The sequence below is a fragment of the Anser anser genome (genome assembly GCF_964211835.1).
Source record: "Anser anser genome assembly, chromosome: 20".
NCBI classification, from domain to species: Eukaryota; Metazoa; Chordata; class Aves; order Anseriformes; family Anatidae; genus Anser; species Anser anser.
The window spans coordinates 3,865,198-3,893,013 of NC_139741.1; the positions used below are offsets into that span (position 1 = coordinate 3,865,198).

At 46.9% G+C, this 27,816-nt stretch overlaps 1 protein-coding gene across 1 annotated transcript in view; it reads right to left on the bottom strand.

Moving 5' to 3' along the window:
- Positions 1–324: 324 nt before the first annotated feature.
- Positions 325–27,816, bottom strand: part of VPS53 (VPS53 subunit of GARP complex) — a 62,392-nt gene continuing 34,900 nt past the window's right edge. The window contains exons 14-22 of the mRNA XM_083806337.1: positions 25,094–25,336; positions 23,469–23,616; positions 22,453–22,535; positions 18,941–19,019; positions 13,371–13,519; positions 8,090–8,159; positions 6,713–6,850; positions 3,371–3,475; positions 325–3,017 (exon numbers count right to left, since the gene is read on the bottom strand). Coding sequence (XP_083662463.1) covers positions 2,847–3,017; positions 3,371–3,475; positions 6,713–6,850; positions 8,090–8,159; positions 13,371–13,519; positions 18,941–19,019; positions 22,453–22,535; positions 23,469–23,616; positions 25,094–25,336 — 1,186 coding nt within the window. The 3' untranslated portion in view covers positions 325–2,846. The remainder of the gene's footprint in view (positions 3,018–3,370; positions 3,476–6,712; positions 6,851–8,089; positions 8,160–13,370; positions 13,520–18,940; positions 19,020–22,452; positions 22,536–23,468; positions 23,617–25,093; positions 25,337–27,816) is intronic.

The window sequence follows — 27,816 nt, forward strand, 5'->3', positions numbered from 1 at the left end:
GCAGTTGTGGGGCAGTCGGACAGAAAACGCCCAGCAGCTGAACGTCAGCAACCATTTAATTCATTGCAGTGTCACAGTCCAACGTACAGCCAGAATTACACCTTGGCCCAAAAACATTAGAAGTGGCATTTTATACAGAAAAAAAACCCTCTCCTTTATCCCACAGAGATGTAAATCCCCAAAAGCTAACATATATACATACAGACGTGCCAAATCCGATAAATGCCCAAGTGTCAGGGGGACGATATCCTTAAACGTGAAAGTAAAAAACTGCCAAGTTGCCCTCTAAAAGTAGAACTCGACTGTAACAGTCTTCAAAGGTTGGAACTAAAAATCCATTTTTTCTTTTATTTCTTATCTCCAGAATGAAATGCAGATAATGAAACAGGAGAAGCCTTCAGGGGAAGATACGCGACGATAACTCGAACATCATATTCAGCTATTCATAATTTAGTTAGAGAATCATCCAGAGTCATAGCAAAGAAAAAAATTAATCTAAAATAAATTATTTAGCCCCCCCCAGGGAATAAGGAATCTCTGCAAAGCCGTGTTCCCTCCGCCCCAGCTGTTGTATCTGATAACGTGTGAGCCATCCTGCACACGCACTGTGAGATAGCGCGTCCTCTGGGAAAGGCTCTTCATAACCCCAACGCTCTTCCCAACACCCTTCCTTCTTTTGTCACCCGACGTGAAATCAGGAGAAGAAATAAATGAAGCTAAGCCGGACTTGGGAAGATTTGTAAAACTGGAGTGATGAGAAACTGCCGTCCCTCACAACCGCTGCTGGGGCATCACCGCAGCTGAGCACCCGCACGCTGCAGCCAGGGTCCAGAGCTGGGGAGACCCCTGAAAACGTGTCCTAAAGAGACGGTGTGGGTGTACCTGTCAGCACACACCTCCCTGCAGCGGCAGATCGGTGTTAGCAATACCTGACTAGTGAGGGTTTCATCTCTGCGGATTTATTCTTTCTGCTTGAATCCCGTGATCAAGTCCTGACTGTTCGGGCGCAGGCTGACTTGCTGGCTGTGCAGAAGGAGTACAGGGTTTTTACCGAGTCAGGCACGAGATCTGCCCTCCCAAAACCACCCAGCCGAGGAGAGGGAAGGGGTGCAGCCCACACCCCTGCCACCACCCAGCCCCCTGCCCTGAGGGTGCACTGGGACAGCACCGAAACACAACCAGGTAGGCACAGGAACCTCTCATTTCCCCCCCCCTGGTTCTGGTGAATCTCCGGGTTTGGGTGCACACAGCTCATTTTCCTGCAGTGTGCCTCACCCCTTCCTCCCTCCCAGATGTGCCACAGCGAATACTAAAATTCAGAGCGACCACAGCCCCCTAAGAACATGGTCCTAAGGCCCAACTTTATGTGGGGGGAGCCCACCCGAGAAGGCGTCTGACAGCGCGATCACTCCTCACCTCCCAAACTGTTACATGACTTTTTATTTCCTGCAAATCCGAGTGAAGCTTGAGTTAAAATAAAGCAGGCACAACTGGTTTATCTGCCCCTAAATCCACGTGGGATTCAATTGTTTACCGATCGGGCATATGCCTCCCAAGAAAAGCACACAGAGGAGTTTAGGAAGAAATCCAGCATCACTAACGAGGAAACGACATGTCCCTGCCTGAAACTCCCCTGGGAGGCTTACACAAGGGTCAGGGGAGGGATGCTGATGGCCACAGACCCCAAGCCAGACCCTGCTCTGTGCTGGCTTTGTGGCTGGGTGCCAGCGTGAGCTGGACCCCCAGGAAGGGGGGCCCAGGTTATCTGAATTATTTCACCTCTGGTGCTCCTCCTCTCCCCACGCAGAGGAGGAGGAGGAGAGGAAGGCCTTTGAAGTCTGAGGCTTTTGTAAGCATCCTGTCTGGGGAAGAGGCCCTGGCAGCTGCAGGCTCCAACATTTCCAGCATCTCTCCATGCAGGGCAGCAAAGGGGCCAAAGGGGCAGACCCAAGCTCTGGCCATGCCCCTTGGCATGAGAACCAGGGCTGGTGCCGTACCACACTTATCCCACTGGTGCCATACCACACTTATCCCACGAACAGCCCTCGGTGGATGGAGGGCGAGATGCAGCACGGGACCTCCCATCAGGGACAGGGGCCGAGCCCAGCACATGCGACGGAAATAACAAGGAGCTGGAGACGGGCTCCGCGGATGTTTAGTTTGGCCTCCAGGGTATCAGGCAAGGCTCAGAAGGCATTCATTCAGCCCTGTCCCCCTGTTCTGAAAAGGAGCTGCCTTGCTGTTTTCCTGGTGGTTTATGCGTGCCTGTTCTGGGAGCAGGGGTGAAACCTGCACCGGGCATTTCCAATGGTTTCAGTGGAACTGCAGGTGCCTGGAGCCCAGCTGTTAAAGGTTTTTTAGCCCCTTTATTTTTTTTTTTGTTTTGTTGTTATTGCCCTCCCACCCCCCCAATAAATAATGAAACAGAGGAACAGCTCTGAAAGCAGGGAGTGAGCAGTAACATTGAGTTCTTGGGCAAAAGCCTTAGTGCTGCAGCAGCAGAGCCTGGCCGGGCTGATGGCTGGGATGCCAAGCGTATCGCAGCCGGATATTCTCTGAATCCACCCAAACCACGTCTGTAGCTGCTGACTTCCAGGTACCTGTTTTCTCCACCACACAGGGTTTCATTCATGCTAAGCTACCTAAAGGCAAACACCTTGGTCAGATTCTCCCTCGGTCTGAGCAGAGCTGCAGTGCCACGGTGTACGATGGTTAACAGATCACAGGGCACGACAATCACGGGACACGAATTTTTCAGCAGCAGCTTTCTGTAAAACCTAAGTCCGAAGAGCTTTGCTCCCAGCGACTGCAGCCAGTCCTGAGCAACAGCCTTTTCTTCTGCGGGCTTAGAGTCTTTTTTTGATGAGCTTCTCCAGTTTCCGTATCCGAGAGGACTCCTGCTCCGGCGTAGGAGTGCTCAGCGAGAGGGAGCCGGTGCTCTCCGCTCCAGAGGGCGGTGCCGGGAGGCGCTGGCGGAAGAGGTCCAGCATGCTGCTTTGCTCGCTCCTCTTCAGGCCCTGCGAGAGCAAAGAACAACGAAGCCATGAGGTTACATTTTCCTGACCGAGGCGCAGGCGTGCATGATGATAGCCACAGCAGAGCCTGTTTCAAACCTCGATCCTTTGTTTGCCCACCAAGTGCAGATCTCTGGGTGAGCCAGAGACAACTGAGCTCAGCCCCAGCATAGCTATAAGCAAGGTAACTGAACTGAGGAAGTATTCTTCAGTAGCAACTCTACACACTTTCAGAGTACAGAGGATACACTTGCCTTAAAGAGTGCTTTTCCCACTCCCAAACCCCTCCATATTTCTACTGAAAAAGTCCCCAACAATCTCAACACCACTCTAGCAAACGCAGGATTGGTTCTAACCTTCATGTCTAGTATCTTCTGGAAAGTGTCTGTGCTGCAGTCAGCAAGGAGCTTGATGTAATTGTCAACAAATACAACCGGGGGCTCGTGCGGAGCCATGACCACCTGCCAAGACGAGAGAAAAAAAAAAAAAGAGATCAGATAACTTTTAGGAGTTAAAGCCACTGCTCAGTTCAGGCACAGGAGCGACAGCAGGACTGGTTTGTTGTAAAATAAAATGCTTAAGGAACAGGAAAGGTGTTGTATGTGCTGACAGTGACCGAGAGTGAAGAACAGCAAAGTAAAGAGCAGCCTAGGAGCAGAGAAGGGGTCTCTTCCTGCCCAGCCAGCAGCTCTCAGACTGAGGGGCTGCAGGAGCTGTGCATCGCGTTGCAAAGAGCAGCAGGACTTTGTCTGCGTGCTTGTCAGCTGGCAGGCGCTAGCGTGTTGTCAAAGCTCAAAATTTTATCTCGTTGCGTGGGGAAGCCTTGCTGGGCAGTCGGTGGTTGCTTGGGGAAGAAAGGCAGCGCCGGTGGCAGGGGGGCGCTTAGGGAGTCCCAAGCCCACCGGCAGATCGGGCAGCAGGCGGCTGGAGGCCACCCAGACCCTCCCTTTGGCTGCGCCTCCCTCCTGTGCAGAAGCAGAACAGACACAGCATCTCACAGGGTAACCTGACAGCGCTCTTCCTGCAGATGCTCCCGCCCCAGAACAGCGTGGGGCAGAGCGAGCTGCTTCGCAGCCCTCCTGCTTCGTACCCGCTGTGCACTTGGCTGCTGCGTGCTTTGGGTGCAGCCCCTCCTGCACACATCTCTGGGGGCTGGGATGCAGCGTGCACCCCTGCTGCCTTCTGCCGGAGCTCTGACCCTCCCCGTCCCAACAACACGTCACGTCAGGAATAAAATTAAAGTGGGGACCTGGAGCTACGAAGACGATTACTTACTCACTGGTGTATTTTCCCCTCCACAAGCCGAGAGTTCCACAAAGAACACGGCTTTAGGTAATGCTCGGGAGCAGAAGCACCTCTCTGGGAAGTACGTACGCACATGCAGGGCAGAAACAGCCCAGGACCAGACTCTTCCCTGTCTCTGAAAACGTTTCCATATGTTTCCACTGACCCATCTCACCCCACGCTGCATTCTGTCACCGAGACGTTTCTTTCTTTCGCTGCACTTCAGACCAATGAAACATCATAGCCGTGTGTACACTTATAAAGCCTTAATTTACAGCCCTTGTAAAAATCGTATGCCAAGATGAAAAGCTGGAGCTTCAGACACCGGGGCCAGAGGAGAAAGGAAACAGCTCTGCGGGACGTGCGCGCTGAGATTCCCTCCTCCGTGCTCGCATCTGCGCTTTCTACGGCTTCAATGAAATAATTTGTTTGTGCCATCTACGGGCTTAACGGTGCTCCCGCTGAATTAGCTGCGCTGGTACAAGGCAGGACACAGCACTGTGCGGTGGCACTGCGTGCAACGCAGGCATCGTTTCTGAACAGCCTCTGTACTGTGCAGGAGACCCCTGAAAACCCCGAGGAGGAGGGCATTAGGCCGTACTTTTGATGGAGTGAAATGGTTCCTACAAAAAAGACTAATGGACAATTTGGAAGCAGCAGAGAGAGAGTCTGAGCACTGACAGAAAGAGACGACCCGCAAGGCAAACAGAGAGGACAAACAGTCAGCTCTGGGCTCCTGCAAGCAAACCGTCCTACAGAAATACCGGTGGCCCAGCACGAACGGGCACTTCTGAGAGGCTCTTCTACCCCGTAACCGAGAGACTGGTGCTGACACTAGCCCCAGATGCTGGGCTGTGGGTTACCCAGACGTCGGGCAATCGTGTTCAGCCACTGCGATTAACAAATCTTCATCAGCCAACCACTCAGCCTGCTCGCCTGCTGATTATATGGGGCATTATTTTGTAAAATCTCTCCGCGGAGCATTGAACGCTACGAGCGTATCGCTGTTTAATTACTACCTGCTCTGACACCGAGCCCTCACTTGGGGCCAGCAGAAATGCTTTATGCAGCAGCACGGCAAGGATGGGATGTCTGAAAAAGCAGCCGTGCTGCTAATGCAGAGCCCGTGAACCTGCCACGCTTCCACCGCTTGTGCTCGCTGCCCGAGGCTCAGGGCTCAGCAGCAGCAATCCATCTCCTGTGCTGCCTTCACGTCAGCCCCGATGAAGCCAGGGTGATACTAAGGGGACAGAAATTACTTCCACTACTTTTCTGATTGTGTATGCAAGCTTCAAGGAAAGACCTGATTGCGTATGCAGCAGGCACCCATCTTCCTGCTCCTGTTAGCAATAAAAAGGAATTTTTCTCCGGGTCATTTCTACAAAAAATTTAGACTTGCTTTAACTCCTCTACTAACACCTCAGTCGTTTTATTCCAAAAGCAGAGAATTTCAGAACTAATTTATGAAGTCAGAGTGCAAACTGACCGGTGACACTGCCTAGGGAGCAGAGCCACACTGAGCAGTGGGCAAGCAGAGGGAGCCCGGCCTCTGCACCCGCAGGATCACAGAACTGTAGGGGTTGGAAGGGACCTCAAGAGATCACCGGGTCCAACCCCATCGGGTCCAACCCCTCCTTGCCTCGGCCGTGGTTTGTGCAATGCTCTCGCTGCTGGCTGGCCATCCTGTCTGACACGGGGTGCCACCAAGTCACATCCCCACGGTGCTGAGAGCGAGCAGGGGACAAACCCCCTCTGCTCAGCAGAGCACTACTGCAAAGCTCCCAGGGCTTCCCTTGGGATCAAGCCTGACTTCTTATGTCAGAGACACAACAGCAGGGGGAAGGGGAGGCAGGGAGATCGCTTTGCTTGTTACGCTTTAAGAAGACAACACACTGCTTTTGGGTCATTTTCCAGGCACCAGGTCTGGAAAATGAAAAAGGACTCTGGTGAATACAGTAACCCAGACATGTTTGCACTGGCTGTTACACTAGACAGTAAACAGGTGACTCAAGCACGGCTTGGCTCCCCTGCGTGATGGAGTCTGCACAAAGGCCTGGAGTAACCTGAACTGGAGGCTTTGCCCTGAGGCAGACACTTACGGATGTTAGCTCCGATTTTCACGAGCTCCCAAGGAAATCTGGTGCCCCGACTCTTCTAGTAAGCAGAACCCGAGAGCTCAAGTTATCTTGAAAAATGAGGACCAAAACCCAAAGGCTACGTTAAAAGGGAGCGGCAGCAAAACCAAGGCAGATCAGCCAGGTCTCTAGAACAGCTGGCAGCACACCCGTACGAGCACGCATACATTCACGTGCGCTCTGCAACGCTGCGTTCAAAGGAAGGGCCCCCTGGAATTCGCTCGCTCCGGTTCCCAGCCCAGCAGTCTGGCTGGCAGCTTATCAAAAGTCTTGAGTTACCTTCAGGATCATTTCAGCCCGAGTCATGCCTTTCACCACTATCCGCGTGTAGCTGGCGGGAGCCTTCCTCACCACCTGGGACCCAATGGAGGGCAGATCCAGGAGAACCATCTTCAGGGAGTGGGTGTCCAGCAGCAGCTGCAACAGCAAATTGCACCCCGTTAGCCAGGCCCCCTAAACCAGGCTGCCTCAGCTGCTATAATCCAACAGGCTTAAAAGTTTAACGCTTCTCACGCTGAAAACATCCTGGTAATTGGGCTGCAGGAGCAGAAGGAGCAGAAGGAACCGACCCTTGTCACGGCTCTTCAAGGAGACAAGATCACCCTCGGCTGTTTATCCCCACGGCTATTTATCAGCACCAGTTGTTGATTCTGACAGAGCGCTGCTCTGCTGCTTGCAGTGACTTGTGGCTGCAAAACACCCGGCACAGACGGATTTCTCCGTCCTCTTCCCTTTGACAGCATAAACTGAGACACCTTGATTACCTGTAGCTGTGCCATTATTTAAATATCAAGGTCAAATGAATTAACACCATGCTTTCTCTTGCACCTAACCAGCAATTATACCAGGATTTCTGCATTTACTCAACCACTTGATTTTTTTAATTATTATTTTAAAGAAAACTGCAACACAAAACCACACAATATCCTGTGCTATCTGACACACGAAGCTCGCAGCCTGCTGTATGGTGGTTTTTACCAGACCAGCAGCTATACAAGCAGCAAACAGCAGCCACTAAATTCAGCAGAGTGCTCAACCACTGTCTGATAATGAAGTGTTGTGGGTTAGAATATCATAGAGCAAGTTACCCCAAATACTGCACCCCCCTGATTACACTGGGTGTGTTTAAAGAGATGAGAAAAAACTGGCAGAGGCTAGAAATCTGAAAGTAGCAGCAAAGGGACTGAGCGATTACCTACTTTGAGAAAAATGGGACGTAAAAACAGTCTGAGAAGGACACAGGAGCTTCTTGCAGTAGTTTGTCATGGGCAACTTGCTTTTCCTTTCTACGATCACACTGAGGACGATCTCACTACGACACATTAGGCAGGTGCTTAGGAGGTTTGTTGTTAGGGTGCTCTTGATACTTTGACTGGCAAAGGGAGAGCTCAGCTGCCTGGGAAGGTGCCTAGGACCTCCTCCCACGTTACAGGGTCGACTGTGGCCACACCACTACACACCTGCTTTAACCCTGGCCTCCACCAGAACGTACCCCTGTTGCCTTACACTGACTGTACAATTTCCAGACAACCAGAGAGCACTCAGCTGTACCAAATTCAGGCCATGTAACAGTTCTCGGCCCCTTTTCACCAACTGCCTTTTACGTCTTGAGCACAGAAGTGAAATACTACTGCCAACGCGACTGCTTGTTCTTACCTGTTCTGCTCCCACCATGCTAATGGGTTTGCACTTGAAGAGGTGGTTAATGAACTTGGGAATGAAGGAGCTGCAGCGAAGAGACAAAATGACACAGATGTCAGCATTTGGAGTCATACAATATTCTGTGGTAACAACGCATGCAAAACCAGAACAGCACGGCTTTCCACAGAGACACAGTAAGCGCGTGGTTCTCCATCTGACTGGGCACACTAAGCATACTAAATGCAAAAGAATTCTACCTGATTTTTTTTTTTATCTATGCTGATCTTAGAGTTGAGAAGTTGCACACACACTCTGTAAATAAATTCCTAGAGGGTACACATGAAGTATTACAGTACAAGTTCAAGAACAAGCAAACTATTGCACATGACAACTACAAGCAACACACCAAGATTTGTACAGCTATTCATGGAGTGGAAGTATCTTGATTGTATCCAGGACCTACATTTCTCTGCATACTAGTAATTCCATAGCATGCACACTACGGACTGGACTTGAGGTCCAGCCAAGGCTGGAGGTCTGCTGGGCCCTGGACATTCGCACAGCGCGGCACTCTTCCAGACAGCTCCTAGCCAACGCAATCAGGACAATGAGAAGTTTTGTGAAAAGGAAAACACCATTACCCTCTTTTATTAATATGGGCTTTAGACTCCAAAAGATTATTAAATTACATACGAAACGGTGCAGAATTTGGCAAAGATAGAAGCTAAGCCCAACATTCATCACCTTGGGCAACGTCTTCCGGAACATCAGCTTTGGTTTTAGCCTTTTGCTTCTCGATACTAGGCTTGGTGGTAGCTTCACCCTTCAGTGGGAAAGCCAATGCTCCCTTTTAGCAGGGGGGCTGGCAAGACAAGCTCCTGCCCTACCAAGCTGCAGCCCCAGGAAAACCCAGAAGTGAGTGTGAGGAGTCAGAGGCAGCAGTGCAAACCCCTCCGGATCGGGTGAGCCATCTGTCAGGACCACACCACCAATCCTGTTGTCTTCCTTTTACTGTTTTACTTCCTTTTACTTTGCTTTTACGACGTACTCTGACTCTTTCACATGGCCTTTGTTGGTTGAACGCCTGCAGGGCTCACGTTGTTTCCAGGGCCTTGTCCACGATCTGGTGGCAGGTCTTGGATTTCAGCATCTCTGTCCTAAGTTCTTGCAAGCTGGTCTGGTTTTTGTCCTCTTGAATGAGGTGCTGCATACGGTGATGATCTAATTTCAGTGTGGTTCCCCCTTGCATCTGTCAAGCTGTTTCCTTTCCATGAACAAGGGAGCACGGACAGCACCTTGTTTGTCCTGCCACCTGTTTTCCAAGCCAGGACTTTTATTTTTCAGCCCTTTCTCATGAAAGAATGACAAAAGCGTAACTCAGGCAAGGAATGTGCCAAGCTGCTAAGCAAATCAAAAGAAATGGCTCAACAAAGAATCTTTCCAAGCAAAGGCTTCTTCCCTCAGACACAGCCGCGACCTCTCTCACTGAATCATCTTTTCCTGGAGAGGTGTCAAGTCGAACGATTTCAAATCGTTGCTGAGAACCAGCTACTGGGCTGCCCCAAACAGCTTTGAATTTGGCCACCAGAGAGACAACCTTGGCAACAAAAGCTAAGTAAGAGGAGGAAAACAAGCCCCGTCTCCTCTTGCACTAAAGCATTAAAGCAGAGATATAACCTATCTTACAAGTCCATTTTTCAGGTGTATAAATAATTCCCAGACGGCAATTAGAGAGTGCCAAGCACAGCTGGAGCTTAGGCAATCCTGCAAAATGAACAATTGCCAGCAGTTCCGGATGCAGCAGCTTGCTACGAGTGGAAGAGCACAAGAGGTTAATTGTACCTTTGATCTTGCATGTGGGTCCAGCTCTCTCTCTCTGTAGGGTCAGGCACGGAGCTAACGCTCACGTTGTGCAGGAGAAACAGGGAGAGCCTTTCTTTCTGCAGGGTGGCAGACTGGCGGGCAAAGGAACCCTCCTGCTCTCCTCTTTTTCTATTTTTTTTGTGCTATATAAGCACACGGTCTCCCACAGACAGCCCTCTCTTGCCTGAAACAATTCCCAGGCCTTTTAGGATGGCCACCCACAAGCACTGCAGCAGGGTAAAGCGACCTTCCATCCCTGCACGCCTGTTATTTCACGCTGTCTTATTGGAAACAGCTTCTCAACTCCGGCAGGACAGACAATACAAAACATCAGATCCAAGGACTGCTCTGGTTTTTTGAGGCTTTTTTTTTTTTTGTCTAGCAAAGACCATCGAGAGCAGTTGCGCTTAAGTGAAAAATTTGCTCGAGTTTCTTGCCTGGGCTGGGCTCGAAGTTTGGCTCTCGGAGCGTACAGCAGGCGATCCTGACGTGAGCAATACGTGCGTCTCCAGCGGTAAACGCTGCGCACACGGTTTTGTACTCTGAATGCCTTTACTCCCTGCACATCCACGGAGCTCGACTGGATGCCAGAAATCATTTACAGTTTCAGCTATAAAACGGAATCCAGCAAAATCTTCTCCATAGAAGCAGGCAAGCCCCCAGCGTAATAATAAAGCAGTGCAAGGCAGAGCAGGAACCTAAAGCACAGAAACCCCAGCATCTGAGAGGCTTCCACCCGAGGGTGTGGCTCTGCCAAAGCCTGTGTTTTCTTTATCCCCTGTGCTGATGATGCATTTAATACAACGCTTTGCTAAGGCGGACAGAGATGCAACCACAGGCTGTCTCCCCGGCGGGAGATGAGCTACTACGGGATATCATTCCAGGCATCCTGGTGTCACTGTTTGCTTCATGCCGCCCTCGAGGCGGTGGCCAGCCCTCGCAGGCTCACCCAGGCTTAGAAAACCAGCAGGAGCCTCCTCACTGCAATCCTTCTCCCGACTCCTCTCGCTACAAGCAGGAGCCAAAGGCCAGGGTGGTCGCAGGGAGGTGCACGGCAGCTACCCACCGCGTTTAGCTGTTTGCGATTAACGCCCCGCTGCCCTGGCAAAGGGGAGAGCTGTTTGTTTGTCCTGCCTCTCGGATCTCGGCTCTTCGTCCCCGAGGTCAGGTCACCGAGTGCCCAAACGCACCCCAGCAGAGCAGCCCCAGCCACACCGCTGTGGTTTCTGATTTCAGAGGATAAGGCCCGGGGTGGTGCAGGGGAACAGAGCCCGCCAGCAGCCCACCAGCACCTCCGGGACACCGGCTGCTTCAGCTGCTTCCCGCTGTTTGGAGGAGCGAGGGCTGCACGTTGGTCACAACAAAGCAAAAGCGACAGATTAGGTTAGAGGATTGATGCGATTTCGGGTGGCAATTTTTCTTCTCCCAGACTTGGCTCGGATCCCTCAGCTTTAAATTTAGTGACTTTCGATGCCGTCTCCCCTGTGGTCCTGTAACTCAATACCAGCCCTACACACAAGCCATTAGAGCTGAGAAGCGGCTGCCAGTTCAGAGACACAGGCATTAACATACGGAGAAGCATGACGCCTGCTAAAAGGATTTTCAGTGTGGTGGAGCACACAAAAGGCCAAGTATTGATATGAGACAGACCAGCATATTCCATAAGAATTCAGAGCCTCAAACACATCAACGCTTGTGCACATTAAAACATCAGAAGGATTTTAAGTAGATAACACTCTTACCACTGTGCTAGTTCTCCTGAAAAGCAAGTGGCGCAGAACTCTAAACACTGTCTGGTAAAACCCCAATATTTAGGGATTGCTCTCATCGAACCCAATTTTCACTTCTGCACTTGATCTACAATGCAGTGAATTCTGGACTGTGTCTTAATTTTCACGTACCACCAATCAGGGCTGTAGTTCTATTAAAAAGATTTTAAAGTGAAGCAGCAGTTTTGTAGGTTTCTGTGGTCTTCCGTGGAGCAAGCTCTGAGGAAGGCCCTCAGTTTAGGTTTCAACGCTTCTCGAATGTGAGAGTTGGGTATTTTACCCAGAGTTTACTCGGTATGCGCTTAGCAATAAAGTTAAAAGGGAGACAACTAAGCTGAGGTATTAAGAGTGTGCTGTGAACAGCTGAGTAAATGTTTTTTTATATTATTTATCACCATGTTAGTGATATAAAATTCAAGCGTAACCACACAGAAGGCTTAAGTGCAATAAATTTCGACTGGGACAGTATTTCAAACAGTGATTATGGGCAATGTCATAATATGATTTATCAGTAACTGCTCCTTAATGCAAACTAATGAGTACCCAGAGATAGAAAGGGGGAACGAAACTCTCAGGCCAGCCTCCCCGCTGCGAAAGCTAACGGATCTCACGAGAGCCTACTGCATCTTTTCCTGCTGAAGCAGGAACTGAACTTCTGGTCTCAAACCCACACAGTAACTGCCAGGCCATACAGTTTATTTCAGGATGATTAGCTTATTAGAGATGAATGAAATGTTTAAGTATTTTAAAGAGTGACATATGATACGTGTGGTACTGCTCCCAAGCATCTACCCGGACAGCCCCATGCAACCAGTTGTATACAACCGGCCAGCTCCTCCCGGGGCTTTTTCACGGGGCACTGGCATGCAGAGCTCAACTGGTCTCAGGAAAGCAGGAAAGAGTTCAAAGTGTATTCCCAAAAAAAGAGAATTTTGGTTTTGGACACAGCTTCCAAGTTTGGACTTCACCCTCAACCCTGATTCCAAAGGCAAGGGGAATTCCTGTCTCATCTTCCAGTTCCTTTCACCCTGCCCAACATCAAGTGACTTGCCAGGAAGACATTTGGAATAACCCTCAAAATCTAAATGTATATTTCCACTCTTCTCTGAAACATTTTTGCACAGAAAAGCAGATTTTAATCTGTTAACTTAGAATTTATTCATTACGCTTGCCATCCTTACAGTCCTACAATTGATACATAAGTTACTTTAAGGCAAACGATGCACCGAAATTTATGTGCTTGAAATACTTCAGCCTCTTAGCACTGAAGGATAAGTAGGTTTCCATAACAAGAGTTGTCAACTCCTCAGTAATAGTCCTCTATATTCAGCCTTTTTAAGATGTTCAGCCCCAAACCTTCCGTACTTGGCAAAAACTGACCACTGATCATCAAAATATTTTATGGAATGGTTTAGGCACACAAGAAGGAACCAATCAGTGCAAACATCTGAGAAAATCTGCCTCAGCAAGAAACTTGAGACAAGACATTCAAGTGTCTTTCAACCTTGCCAGCAGCTGCTGGTGTTTGCTGCCCTGCCCCACCTCCCTCTGTGCTCTCCCTGGGTGGGAAAGGTTTTCGCCCAGGCACCGAGAAGGCAAATCATTGCACACAGAGTACTGAAACCAGAGGCCCTGATGAATTCTTTACCGTGTGGGTACCTTACTTTGCAAACTTGATGCAGAACTGAGTGAAGTACTTCCTCGTGGATGCCAGGTTGTCGCGGATGATGGGGACGTTCTGCTTGATGTGGAGGATTACCGAGGTGACATAAGGACTCTGATCGCCAACGTGTTCCACGTTCTGCCACTGCATCTGCACAAAGAGGAAAAAACAACCAAAAAGACTGTGTAACTCATTAGGGTTCAAGCGATATGCAAGGAAAACTGTATGAGCTTCCTGCCAAAGGATCTCTAAGGAATAATCAAGAGACTGCCTCTGCAATTCACCACTACCAAGGTCATGTTCTTCGTCACTACACCGACTGATCAAAACCATTCCCAGAACAAAACACAAAGGAGGGAAACCCAAAATGGCCCTTTTTGCACCAGAGCGGAGAGAGATTCTGCCTGGTAATGGGAAGCATTAGCAGTAAAAAGGCTTTTGGAGCACCCTACACTGCTTCAATATGTAACAGCTCCCAGTTTTCTGGGATGAAGTGCCCATATAAATCCTGATTACAGGCATTTGAGAAAATAACTGCAAGCTTGCAAAGTCTGGATTCCTGTATGGCAGCCAAGACTTTAATACTGGTGAGACTGATGACAGATAGATGGAAGAGGTAGAAATAGTCTTGAAGTCCAAAACACTCTACACCAGCGTAGCTCACACTAAAAACACTTCTGGTGTACCAGCCAGCATGCCAACTTCACCTCAGCCCAAATACACATTAAAAAATAAAATGAGAGGTTGAGTAATTCTTTTTGTATTTTCATTTACCATCAGCAGAAATGCAACGGACTGTTCCCTGTTAGCCAGATATGTGGCTCCCTTGACTTCCTCAGAGCTTTATTTGAAGAAATACAGTGAGCACACAGTACAAGTCGTTTGAAAAAAACCAATTGGGTAGGGCCTTGATGTCCCTGGCAAAACATCTGTGTGTACAAAGTCTGCTGGATGTTCATGTTCCCCAGTGAAAGTGCTCTTAGCACCGCTACTGTTAGAGACGATGCACTCTGCAATGTGCTCCGTGTAGCAAGGTGGAGATGCAACTCCTCCTCTTGGAAATGAAACAGGAATAAAGTGAATACGAAAATCAGGACAGAAAACTGTGCAGATGCAGAAGATGAGCTTTTTTCTTTTGATTGGGTTTGTCCTCAAACCTTTCTTCAAAAGTTCTGGATTTTGCATGCAACTTTTTTTTAATTCCCGTCTTTAATTTAGAAACGGCTACTTTGCCACCAAAATCCAGCTCGTTCAATTACACCCAAACACGCAGCAGAAGTCACTTAATGGGCGAAGAAGCCAAATTCCTTGCAAAATCAGTGTCTGCCAGAGTCTACACACATCCTCTACCACAGCTATCCTTATTTAAGCCAAGCAAACAAAACCCCGAAGTGCTCATCTCACAGTAACTGGGTAGCTAGCAGGGAGATTTTTCATCATCTGCTCTACAGGTTATAATTCCGTCTTACTTTCAGCTGGAAGATTGCTCGGAAGACAGCTGCTTTTCTACTGCTTGTGGCAATTTTCACAGCAGAAGAAAAGGCTCTGTGCCTGCCTCCCTGATGGACTTGCACACGGACTCCCAGCGCTGGCCATTCCCAACCGAACGGAGCGTCCCCGTACACAGGAACGGCCAGAAAGTGGAAAGGGACTGCTGAGCTGAATTATTACAACAACAACAAAACAGTAGCCTTCTCATTTTGTTGCTTTTCATTCCAAAAGCAATACTTTACAACCAAGCCTTTAAAGCACGAGCAGTAAAAATAGCCCTTTGTGTGTGTGCGCGCGCGTGTGGGTGCGTTCCACCAGAAAAAAAAAAAACCAGTAGCTGCAATGAAAGAAATAGCACACATACTGAAAAGTCATCAGAAGAAATATGAGCCCAACTCTTCTGGTAAAGCTTTGTTCCTGTCATCTTAAATTTATTCCCCTTTTTCCCCCATCCTATGTTTTTCTTGGGATATCCACATAGCCTACACACAAAACCGGCCCAAAGGACAGGAGCAGAGGCATCGTGCTCAGCAGCCCAAGGGAGAAGCCTGGTGCCCGGGGAGCAGCCCCAAGCACCCGCATGCCCCAAGGACCTGGGTGACGTGGCTGGCTGCACAGCAGGGACCCGTGATACCCTCAGAGTTGTTTTTGCATAGCACAAACACACAACCCTCAGGATTTTAGGGTGCTTTCTTAAGGAAGGGGAGGAGAAAAGAGAAACCGTGAGCAAAACTGGAGTGGTTTGGTATAAAACAAGAGCTGTACAACGTCCCGGGCATAGTGGAAGCCCTAAAGTGCTCCCAGGTCCATCTGGCTGTGAACCCCATGTCCCCGCCTGTCCCTATGTCCCCAGAGAGCTGGGAGTGGGGTGAAAGGGCCAAACCAAGAACCACCAGGTCCCTGTTACACACCCAGTGCAGACACGGGTCTCTAGCTAAAGGGGTTGCTTTGTGGATTTAACCCGGGACAAATCAGTCTCCAAGTCTCCCCGTGCACGACAGCATCCCTACTCATTAGAGCAGGGATGTAGAGAACATCGTTAGAGGCTCTGGTACCGGGCACAGGCAGCATCCACACCACCAGGCCAGTGCCTTCTGCCCTGACCTCGTGTCACAGGCAGGACGAGGCGGGAGGGTAGAGGAAGGCCAGGAGGGTGATGCAGGCAGCAGATATCGCTGCCTTTGAAACCATTTTAGTTCACACTCTGCTGTATGCTGCACCTTGGCTGCTGGCTGCAGTGCACTCACACTGACTTTTAATTAGCAGCTCCGATCGCTCTGCTCTTGGGTTTTCCTTGGATGTAGCGGAGAGATCATTAAAGCTCTGTGCTTAAGCACTTGCTGTTGTCCACTCAATTGTAAGGAAGTGGGAAATTACAGCTGTGCCAGAATGTTTTTTTTTTAGCAAAATATAAAAAACAGCAAGCAAGCTACATAAGGCACTAAAATATCCCCCAGTCCCACTTACATACACAGTTTTACATATAAATTGATGTTTAATTCAGCAAATAAATAAAACCTTATCCAGTGCAATCCATAAACTTAATTGGGGCAAAAATATCTCATGCAGCTTAGCAGTTCCTCTTCCCAACAATTAAAAAGCACACCAGGCAACTTAAATGCCACAACATGTTCACGGTACTTTGTTATCCACAAAAAGTACTGTGCAGCAGCAAGTGATTTGCTGTCAGCACCCAAACTTCCCCAGTGCCTGCTCCTCCTTACCTCCAGCCCTCCAGGTGCACACACCAACATCCGCAACCCCCGGGACAGCAGGGGAATTGTGTGTGCTCTGTCCCAGGGTACCACACCATTAGCAGTGGTATTTGTACCACACCGGTAGCCATGTCACCAGGAGGAAATTGTCTACGTATTTGTTCTTCCCATTACAGTTTTCATGAGCTCGCTACTGAGAGTTACTGAGCCCCGCAGAGCGGCAGAGAACAGGGCCCCTCGGAGCTAACACAGCTGCTGGCTCTGCACCGGGGACAAACTATAGCTATCTGTGCCATCAGCAGCTCCGAAATACAGACGTGCCTTTCCGGGTGCCCACATTTATTTCAGAAGCAGCTCTGATATTGAAAATTGTAGTGAACAACTTTCACAACCAGCGAGCAAATGACCACAATCACTAAGCGACAAGAGCAAACCTCTTCACTTAGACATGGAGTGGTGCAGGTGGCAGGCTGAAGTGAGAGCAATGCACTTGCATAAAAGTATCCTATAAGATTTTTGCAAATGCAGAATATGGCACCAGGGGTTTAGGGCAAACCCCTCCCCTATCCCACATTCCACTCCTATGGACATGTTTAATCATTCTACACCTGTTGTAGAATTTGAGTAAAGATTATCACCTACAAATTTTGTAAGACAGAGCTTTGTCGTCACATCATTTACCCATTTCTTCCAGAACACCTAAGTTCAAGAATCAGCAAAACTGAGCACCATTGCCAGCTGAAAGCAACATCCATGATGCTGTATTCCCTGTTAACTCTCTCAATGTCGCCTGAAGCCAAAGCGGATTTAGAGGTGTAAGTATTTCTTAATCTACTTCTATAGTTACCAAACATTTTTGCAAGAAAAAAAAAGTCTAACTCACAAAGGATCAGCAATGTTCAACCTTGGAGAACATCAGAGTGAAGTAAATGAAAAGAAGGTAGTCAGTGGAAGGGCTCTAATGGAGTACTGGTCTTGAGACAGACATGCCTCCACATCACAGGAAAGTCGGAACAGATCAGCCAGACAGCATCGACTCCTTTAATATAGACTGAAATTTCACACTTCCAAATACTAACTGTGCGTTTGAATAATTATATGTATTTCTTATTCAACTGTCAGAATAATAAGCCAGACCTAAAGGAAAGGCTAGAGAAGGGTGAAGGAAAAAACTCCTGCACCAAACCCAGGGCTAGTAAAGATGATATAAAGGGACTCTGTCTGATGCAAATAGTGGAATGTGTGCACAAGTGACAAGTATTTATTTAGTTAATTTCACAGCACTTAACTTGTTTATATATCATCAGTCTCATCACATATGCTGCATTTTACTGGTGTTCCAAAGACAAAAATAAATGGCCCACCAGCTGCTGCTTTCTCAAGGCTGTGGTTTACTTGGGCGTAAACAGTTAGAGCTGAGTGATTCAAACACTGCTACACTAGGTGGGTTCAGGAGGAGATCTAAGGAACTGTCACGGCAAACAAGTGACACCTGCAGTGCCAAGCCTTTCCTAATGGTGATATTTTACTGGGAAAAAGAAATCCTCTTTCCATTTGGGACATGTACAAGCTCTATTGCTAGCTGCATTCCACTTCAAATATTAGCTGGGGGTGGCGGGGCTAGTTACAGCTGGAGTACATCATAAAGCAGAAAGTTATTAAAATTCATGGCAGCAAGACAGTGCGTTGATCTGACAAAAACAGAGCTCTATGTTTAATATTTCTAATTAAAAAAAAAAGTTCAATCCGCTTTTGTCGTCTTCACCTCTGTCTAAAGCAGTCTGGGTTTTCACAATACTTTGGCAAGAAACCACAGCTCTGCATTTCAAACACATAAAACCCAGCAGCGTAACTGCAACAAAATCCTTAAGCAGTAATCACATGGGCCTCTCTAGGAATGGCTCCATATGTCCTCAAGAGGATCACAGAAGCAATAGGGCTCAATCCCAATTCCATATTACCCTTCAACTACCTCCATCTAACATCTAAAATTCCTCCCTCAAAGAAAATGAAGATAGCAAATGAGGTGTAGCATTTGAAGTTTCATGCTAAAAAAAAAATAAGTTCTCCCAATCTTAAAGACTCTTGCTAGCATTAGGATTGGAAAGTCTGAAACAGATACTTGCAGAAAGTATTCTACTGTCTGTGTGTTTTAATGTGCTGCAAAAGAATGAAAGCTCTAACGTCTATTATAGTTTTTGGAGTGAAGGATATATTTATAGCTACAGCAATTGCTGCTCTAAGAAGCAAGAAGCGATCAATATATTGATAAGTCTTAGGGCAGTGTAAAGAATGTGTCAAGAGTGAAATCAAGCAATCAGCAGACTCTAAGTGTTACCTCTCCCCCAAACAAATCCACCCTTACCTTGCTCATCGCAGTCAGGGCAGGGTCACAGGCGGCATCCAGGTCCTGTACTAACAGCTGTATGCTGTTGGAGATCACGCTGAAAAAAAAATAAAATAAATCAAGCACAAGTTTTAGAACAGTATTCACGCAGTATTAGAACTGTCTTATTTGACCATGGAAGAAAGAAAATCCACTAGATGTAGCGTTATGCTGTGAATACACATGGCTAAAATTGTACTGAAAAGAACCCTGGAAAATCTGTATGCTGTTCATTAGGAAGCCACACAACGTGCTTCAGCACAGAGCATATTTTTATACACACATATTTTTACAGTTGATCTTTCTCTGTTTTGACATAGAAAAGGGGCTGGAGATCAAAGATGTCAGACTGGGCAACCCCTCTGCATCAGGAAGAGGAGAAACCCCTGAGTACTGATTGGGCCCAGACGGGAATTCTGCTTAAAATTTAATCCAGCCTGAAAAAAAAAAAAAATCAGCTATCCAGTCACAGTCAATATTCTACCACTTGCAGAAACTTGCAAAGATGATTTTAGGAAGTACATCTATGTGAGTTCTGAGCGTGTCTCCCATTTGCGAAGATCAAGGCAGAAGCCTTATTTACGTTATGTCTAGGACTGCAGCCATCCATTGTTTGAGGTTCTCAAAGATATATACCAGACTAAAGGACACATTAGTCAAAGATTTTTTCTATTTAAACAGCATAATGTTGCTTAGATATATTTGATCCCACTGCGTAAGACTTAGAACCTAATGATGTGCCTAAAGGTGTAACTGATCCTAAGGCAACGGTGAAGGAACGTGGTCTGCAGCAGCTCAGACCACCCTCAGGGGCACGTAACCCAGTGCTTGCACTGGAGACAGCTCCTGTTAAAAGCAAGAAGCGAGTGCATTTCACGAAGCATAGTTTTTAAACACAACTTAACTTTAAATCTGCTGCAGATGCCTGTTTACAGCTTCAGGATTATGTGCATAAAGCCATGTTCATAAAGCAAAGCTCCTGCTCTTTCTCATGATGCTACCACAAATAGGAATTCCAGCACCAGTAGGAAATCTGATCAGTGAAATTGGATCCTTCAAACCAGCTTTCCTCCCCATCATCATCTTTGTGAAGGTCTGGGTACTAATCTAGAATTCACTGTTCAAAGTATTTTTAAGTGTCCAGCTCCTCGTGGAGACATGGTATCACCCGCTCACAGCTTCACGGCTGGCATCTGGCTGGTGCTCTTCACTGCAGCCCACTGAGCACGTCTGTTCCTTTTCCTCGAGCTCTAGCACAGAGACTGGAACAGAATCCTAAATGTAAGACTGTGCCTTCAGCACAATTTGTTTGTAACGGCAAACTCATCCAAAATTAGTTGGAAAAATTACTACGGGAGATTAAGCGAACATTAGCTTTGAGTTTCACGATCCAAAACTTCCACTGGGATAAGAAACACCTGTGGCCATTTCTACTGGTGCCTCTGCTGGGCACCGCAGGGTTTACTCCTCTGGGGGATTTCACCAGCTCAGGCAATGCCAAGAGAGGCAGACTGAAATAACTGGTCTCCTGGGCACAGCTGATTCCTGCAGGGCGGCTGCTGTCAGGAGGCTGTAGGAAAGAGTTGTGGTTCAGCACCAAAATGAAACACAACCCACTCCGTGGAAGGAAAGTGACTTCATAACTAGTCTCCACATGTCAGGAGTCAATCTAAAGCTGGGTCACCAAGCTCAGGCTCTTGCCCCAAAACCCACAAGATCGCAAACGGGGACAGAAACCGATTTGTCGACACTTCAAAATAAACACACCTGCTGCAGGAGGGTAACACCGCAGCAAATGCGTTGCAAATGCAAAACATGACGACATGCCAACAGAGCTTTGATCCTGGCTATGTTAGAAGCCACACAAAACCTCTGCCCCAGACAGGATTTAACAATACTTCAGCAGCAGCTAATGAATCCCCATACGATTCTGGGCAGATACACAGAAATGGGAAGACGAGGAAGCAGAGGCCACAAGCAAGCTGTTGGGGCTCTAACAGAGAGCCCAGCGAGCTCAGGATTTCGGGGGGCTCTGAACACTATCCATAACTTCAAAACAGATCAAAGGGGGTGAGGTGGGGAAGAAGCATGGATTTCTGGATTTAAACAACCGTAATTTTCCTTCTGTTGAGCTTCATGAAGAACCCAAAGAAAACGCCTAACCTCCACAGCAGTAAAACCCTCCCAGTCAATTACTTTAAAGGTGTTCGTGGTAGCTCTGCACTCTGTGTGAGGAAAGAAACACTTCCCAGGGTATGTAAGCAGCAACATTTTATCATTTGCTTTATGACCCTGCCTAACATCAAATCCCAGAAGAAACAACTTGTTTGATGTTGAATGAGCAAATGCCAAAGAGAGTTTTATAGCTATGACTTAAACTGACAGGAGACTGAAAAAGTGCTCTATACTGGAACAGACTGAAAGTCAATTAAAAAGTCTTTTGTTACAAAATACATCAGGCCTAATGGTTTGCCAGGTTTGGACATCGTTAAACGCGAGCTATACAATAAAAGTTTCCAAAACACATGGTATTTGCTGTCCACAACTGATCATCTTGAGGCAGCCACTGTGGAAACTGAGCAGTGACACAAGATAACATTGCAACCCGAGCTTTCAGTCAGGGATTCACTCTTAAAAAGGTCTGAAAAATATCTAAAGGAAAGGGAATCTCTGCCTGGGATGGAGCCCAAGACCATGTGAAAAATACGGATGGAGATTCAGTGGGATCCTGCCCACTGGAGCAAGACAGGAGGTATCACAGGAAGGAAGTCTGAAAAAAAAAATCTTGCTGCTATCTGGGCTGAATCTTAGCTTTAGGGAGAACGGGAGTTGGTGATACAGATTATTTTCCCATCTTTGCCAAGGCTTTCTTTTGTCTGGCATGAGGCAAAACAATTTTTTTTGCCTCAATTTCCTTCTCTCAAAAATATTCTATATGTTTGTTAGTGGTGGAGAGGAGATGATGTTAGAGGGGAATATTTTTAGCATCAATACATAAAAAGTTATTTTAATGAATGATAATCTTCTCTCAATTATAATCCCCAAATATAAGATTGGATCAGTCTTTTATGACTTCTGAAATGGGGTTTGATCATACTGACAAGGCTGCTGATTAACAGTGGGAAGTTAGAGCAGGAAGGAATGTACTGAAATAGCTTCCTTTCTTGAAATGTAACAGCCACCTCGCAGAGCTGCCAAGATGCAAATGATGTTTCAAATGGAAACTCACTATTTCCTTTCCTCTTTCCAGTGCTCTTGTTCCTTTGGCTAGGACGGTGGGGAACAACTACATCTGAAGTCTGTACTCCTGCTGCTCCTGGACCAGCCAAGGAAGGACCATTCCTTCACCAGGCAAATGCCTTTACCTAGGCTGCATATCTGGGTGGGTCCTACTGCTGGCTGGGATTTTGTGGCTGTATTACTCCAGCACCATCTGGCTGACAAACTAGGATGTTTGATATATTGTGGGAGGATGCATCTGCTGAACATACATGCTGAAAGTGTCTGTCTCTCCCGTCAGGTTGATCCTCTCCACTAGACTTGCATCCACTTTTTCTTTGAGTTTCTCTTCCAACTGTTAGGAAACAAAAAAGCAATAGAAAGGTCAGATTTCTTACTTGAAACAATCATTTTTGAAAACTTACGTCCTGGAAAAGTCAGCTTCTTAAAAACTAAGCTGTGCTCAGACTGCATCCACAACTCAGCCAGTGAACAACGGAAATCTCTCCTTGCTGGACCCCCTAGACACACTGATCTGCCAGGATGGCCTACGGTGGCAGTCAAAGAAGTAAGCCTCCAACATCACATACAGAACTGTAGCATGACATGCTAATGTACTAGCTTAACACCGTGGCACCTGTCCTGCTAATAAAGATGTAGTCCAACACCCTGTCTGTGCCCAACCTGCAGAGAAGCAGGATTGCCAGTTCTCGCGGTGAGAGGCCTCGATACAGCCAAACATCACAGCTCATCTACTATCTGTGGCATTTTGAAAGCAACTGAATGTGAGGAGCACTGCGGCTGCAAAGCGTATCAGCATAAATACCTTCTCTCCTCATTCCACCTTGCCCTAATATTTCAGGAGTGCATTTTCCCAAACCTACTTTGAATTACTGTTTTTCTTGTTCTTATAAAACAGAAATTATGAACCATGAGCAAATCCTTTTTTCCTCTCAATCCCATTAAAACAAACTATGTAGCAAGCACTGAAGGAGAGCATCCAAAACTGTGGCTACAGAGTAAGATTAAAAACATACGACTTCTCTCAGGTAGAAACAGCAAAATCAATACTTTTTTTTTTCTATGAAATACTGATTATTGAGCTCTACATTCTTAGAACTATGGGATAATATGCAGAGCAGACACTACTATGCATATTTTAGTACTCCTGATTCCTCCAGTCTCCATAGCAGCCTATCCTAGCCTAGAGAGAACAGCACAGCATCTCATGACAGAAGAGGGACTGCTGCTGGGCATCATCTGAGAGGTGCTGTAGAGGAAAGCTCACCTGCTGGGTGGTCGCCAGGCAGTACTCTGCTGTACTAAGGATGCTGCAAATGAGGCAGAGTTCTTCTAAAGTAAACTTCGCCACTTCAGAGCCTTCCTTTTCTTTCAGCAAACTAGTGATGGTGAGCCCGCTACTGCTGCTAGTTGTCCTGGAAAAAAGAAAACCTGTAAGGCTTTCGGGTGTACACAGATACATACTGCCAAAATACTCCTAGATTTCAATGCCATAAAAGGTCCTTACGACCACCAAGTCCAATGCCTTGTGCAACGAATGGCAGTGATCTGCAACCAAATTTGCATCAAACATGCAATTACTATTTTGGTTAGGGAGTATCTTTTAGAAAGACAAACGGAATTTGGTATTAAGTCTTCAGGCAAAAGGACAATTCACTCATTCACAACATGTCAGGTTAGGATGCCAGATGAGTACAGCTTTCCCCAGCTAACTTCACCTTCACTGTCAGTTACTCAAAATCTAATTAAAGATTACACAAAAATCTCAATAACGAATCGAGCAACTTGTCATATTTATCTTCTCAATACCGAACAGATGTCAAGATGTATTTGAAACTTTGGTAACCCATTTTAAAAACTGATGATATCAACACAGAAAGTCACAGAAGATGCGGCTTCTTTCCACTGTGCTCCAGTGATTAACTGCTGTGTATCAACAGAGAAAGAATTAGAACAGTTTAGAGTCAGGAAATTCCCTACCTCTCAACTCTTCATAATCCAAATCCATTAAAAAAATAGGACAGTGATATTTATCTTGGACAGCAAAAATGGAGCACACAAAAAAAACGTGTACAAAGAATGCAACTGAGGTCTGATGGAGAATGCACATAAAATTTTATCTTTCCACTTCTCTGGATGTAACCCTCTCCCCTTCCATCTGTGAAAGATTTTACTGGCTTCAGAAACTCATTCTGCTGCTCCTAGGTTTACAAGGAAAACAAACTGAAGATGGCAAATAGCATACAAAATTATCTGTAGTTAAGTTGGCTATATCTCAAAGACTTCCTTTAGCTTGTGCACTCACCTGCATTGGTGTAAACCTCTAATGATTTCCTCTATTTTCACTGCATTTCCATCTACAAGTTTTATTCATGCATATATAAAATTTTACAGAGCAGAAAGTTACAGGTAAGCACTCCAGCATCACACAAATAAACCGCCTTCATTATATCTACGTGCAATGTTGAGCTTATATCACAAGGGAGCTAAGAATCAAAGCACGAACTTTTTCCCAAGCAGCAGGGTATGGGCAATATTGAAAGACAGATCTTTCTGACAAGACTTGGGCTGGCATTTCAAAAGGAACTTCAAGAAACAGTAACTCTGACTGTTAATCAAAGCCAAATATGAATTTAGCTTCCAGGGACCCTTAAAAAAATAAAAAAAATGCCATGACAGACCATTTGGTCTCTTGCTGTTTCTCATAACAACAAACTGAACATTTGAGAAAATTGTGAAGTAAATGTAGTCACACTGCTGCTCTGTGCTTTCTTTCACAGTGAAAAATAAGCGTTAACAAGTATGTATTTATTAATTATCTTCACGAAGCATCTGCTCCTCACTGGAATGTCTCACCAGACTGTGCTGAAGCATTTGGGAAGCTAAACTCACTTGGGCAGGTTTCCAGACAGAATTTTCCAGGCGTATTCCCGAAGGTACTTCTGGAATATGGTGGTCAGGGCTATCATCGGTTCGCCCGTGCTGAGCTGGGAGCACTGCACCATGCACTTCTTGTAGTAAACAAAGAGGTCGGCACAGCTGGGCAGGACGGCTCCTCCTTCATCCACGTTGGGCTTGGGAGGACCTTGAGCCTTGAAGTCAGCCACAAACCTGTCGATCAGCTCGCTGAGATTTCTAACGCAGGGAAACAACGGGAAGATATTTTAGTATGTTGGGGGAGGAAATGGATGGAAGAGAGAGTAATGCCTAAAACCAGATGCCCTGTCTGGTGACACCAATAAACAGGTTTTAGGGGTTCAATAATCCAGCCCCTTCTCATCTCCACCCTCCCAGCACAAACCTCGTGCAGTAATGAAGACCGGGCGGATGAGTAACGACCCTTTGTACTCGGAGCTTTAGTGGCAGCTTCAATCTGTTCTCCAGTCACATAGAAAAGCTCGCAAGTGTGCCAGGACTGGGTTCAGCACATTCAATGCAAGTGCATAAAGCTTATGCTCGAGTTTCATTCCTGGCACCGGCAGAAGGAACAGTCGGACTGCCCGTATCAGCGGCCTCGGGGATTGTGGCTTTCAAAGGGATGTGCTCAGAATGGTGTGCCACTTGCCACTGCTGGGTCCCATTTGGAAACCACCTGGTTTTGCACGACGTGACACATCCTTTACAGCAGTTTTATTTAGCACGAGCACAAAGCACACTTCCTACTTAAACTCTTTTTAAAAGCACAAAAAGCCCCACTATTGTCTCCAGTGATTCATTATAACCTGGTCCTTACTCAAATATTTTGGTCTTTATACAACAATAAACTTTACTCTGCTGTTTCATCTTGACAAAAAGGCTTTTTAGCATGGCAGAGGGCCAGAGCATACACAGAACCAACAGAAGCTCTCTGATCTTGGGGAGTTCCGCTGGTCCTACTCCTCCGGCTGCACATCTCTGTCTCTGGAATATATAGATATTTCAGATGACAAAATATCACTCCACTGACCAACATGAGTTGTGAAGCTCACATATTTTATACTCCTGTTTCCACTACAGTCTTGGTTCTGCTTCTTCCAGCTCTCCCTTTCCTGTGGCACAACCAGACACTTACTGCTGAGGGTTTATCACCAAAGCTTCTGGCTATGCTGTGCCATGATCCAAATTAAAAAAAAAAAAAACATGTCAAAGAGATTAAACTTAAAATATTCTCCCAATCTTAGGCAAGTTCACAGAGTACCTAGCAGAGCACAAGAGTCCATGCAAAGGGACTGCATTAAGGCTTCCTGGGATGGGTACAGCCTTACTGACAACGCTCTTGCTTATTTCTGCCAAGGAAAGGGGAAAGAAACACCAACAAAGAAACTTCTCCCCACTTTCTATCCTTTCTTTCTATTCATCTTGTGAAAGAGAAAAAACATTTCCACTCCAATTTACCAGCAAATCCCACAACACTGCACAAGAGGAAGAGGTGACATAGATCTTCTCCAATAAACCTACAGACTGCTGCACCATGGATGATCTGCCTGGGCCCAACTGATCTACAGAGCTGTGCTTGTAATGCCTGGGCTTTAAACTGCAAAGCAAGGCTCTTCGGCTTAAAATTGGCTCCTTGGCTATTCAAGTAGTCTTTCTTGATGCTTGTCGCTTTCTGCTTCGAGTACTTTACGTAGCTCTGATTCTACAAACGCAGTTCCTCAGCTTTGTTACAAGAACTGTAAAAAACATCAGGCTTCTCAACCAATGTGATAAATCTCTACGCTGGCATGAGCGATTGAAGGCTGAACTGAAGCATCGACTGGATTCGACCACATCGGAGCAAAGCCCACCTCCCCCCCGAGCTGTACGATAGCCAAACAGACGGCTGCTGCAGGAGGGCTCCCACGTGCTACGAGCTGCAGCATTCCTCAGGTTCTCCAGCAAAGCAGATGTGGCTTGCTGCTGTCAGAAGTCCCGCTGAATTAAACAGCTGCATTTCCACCTCTGCATCTGTGCTTTGCTCCATCTGTGCAACAAAGCGGAGCTTTCTTAGCAGTCACCGGCCACTTTTTTTTTCCATAGTCTCAAGGCACAGTTAGGAATGTCGATGGCTTTTGTTTCTTTATGCTTCCTCCACATGTTCTCCTCCACTCCAAGGCGAAGTGAAACCTGTCTGCATTGCCCTAGTCCCCAAGGTCTTGTCAACTGGGGTGCGGGAGCAAATGCAGCTGTCCAAAATAGCTGGGAGAGGGGTGCTGCAACTTCGTGCTCGTTCTGATCCTAACCTGGACAAACTGCCTCTCAGAGGCAGGCCGAGAGGACCGCACTTATTTTAGCACGAGATGGACACAAGCAAAGCATCAGGATATTGTTCACTAAGGGAACTAATATACTATTAATGTACCACTATTAATGCACGCCTCAGCTGCTGTCAACAAAGCTCTCATTAGTTTCAGCTGGCCCAAACACAAGGTGAAGGCTAACAACCTTTTATGAACGTGTTGGTTATACAATGGGAGCACAAAATTTTACAGAAGAATCTGCTTGGGAGAAGAACCATTAAGAAGGCAGAAGAGCTACAGAAAACAAACATTTTCTCCATGTAGGCTCTGCAAAAAAGCTCAAAGCAAATTCTCAGAATTATCGCATCTGTGCTACCAAACTGTAGCATATTTACCGGGAGCAAGACCTGTCCTAAT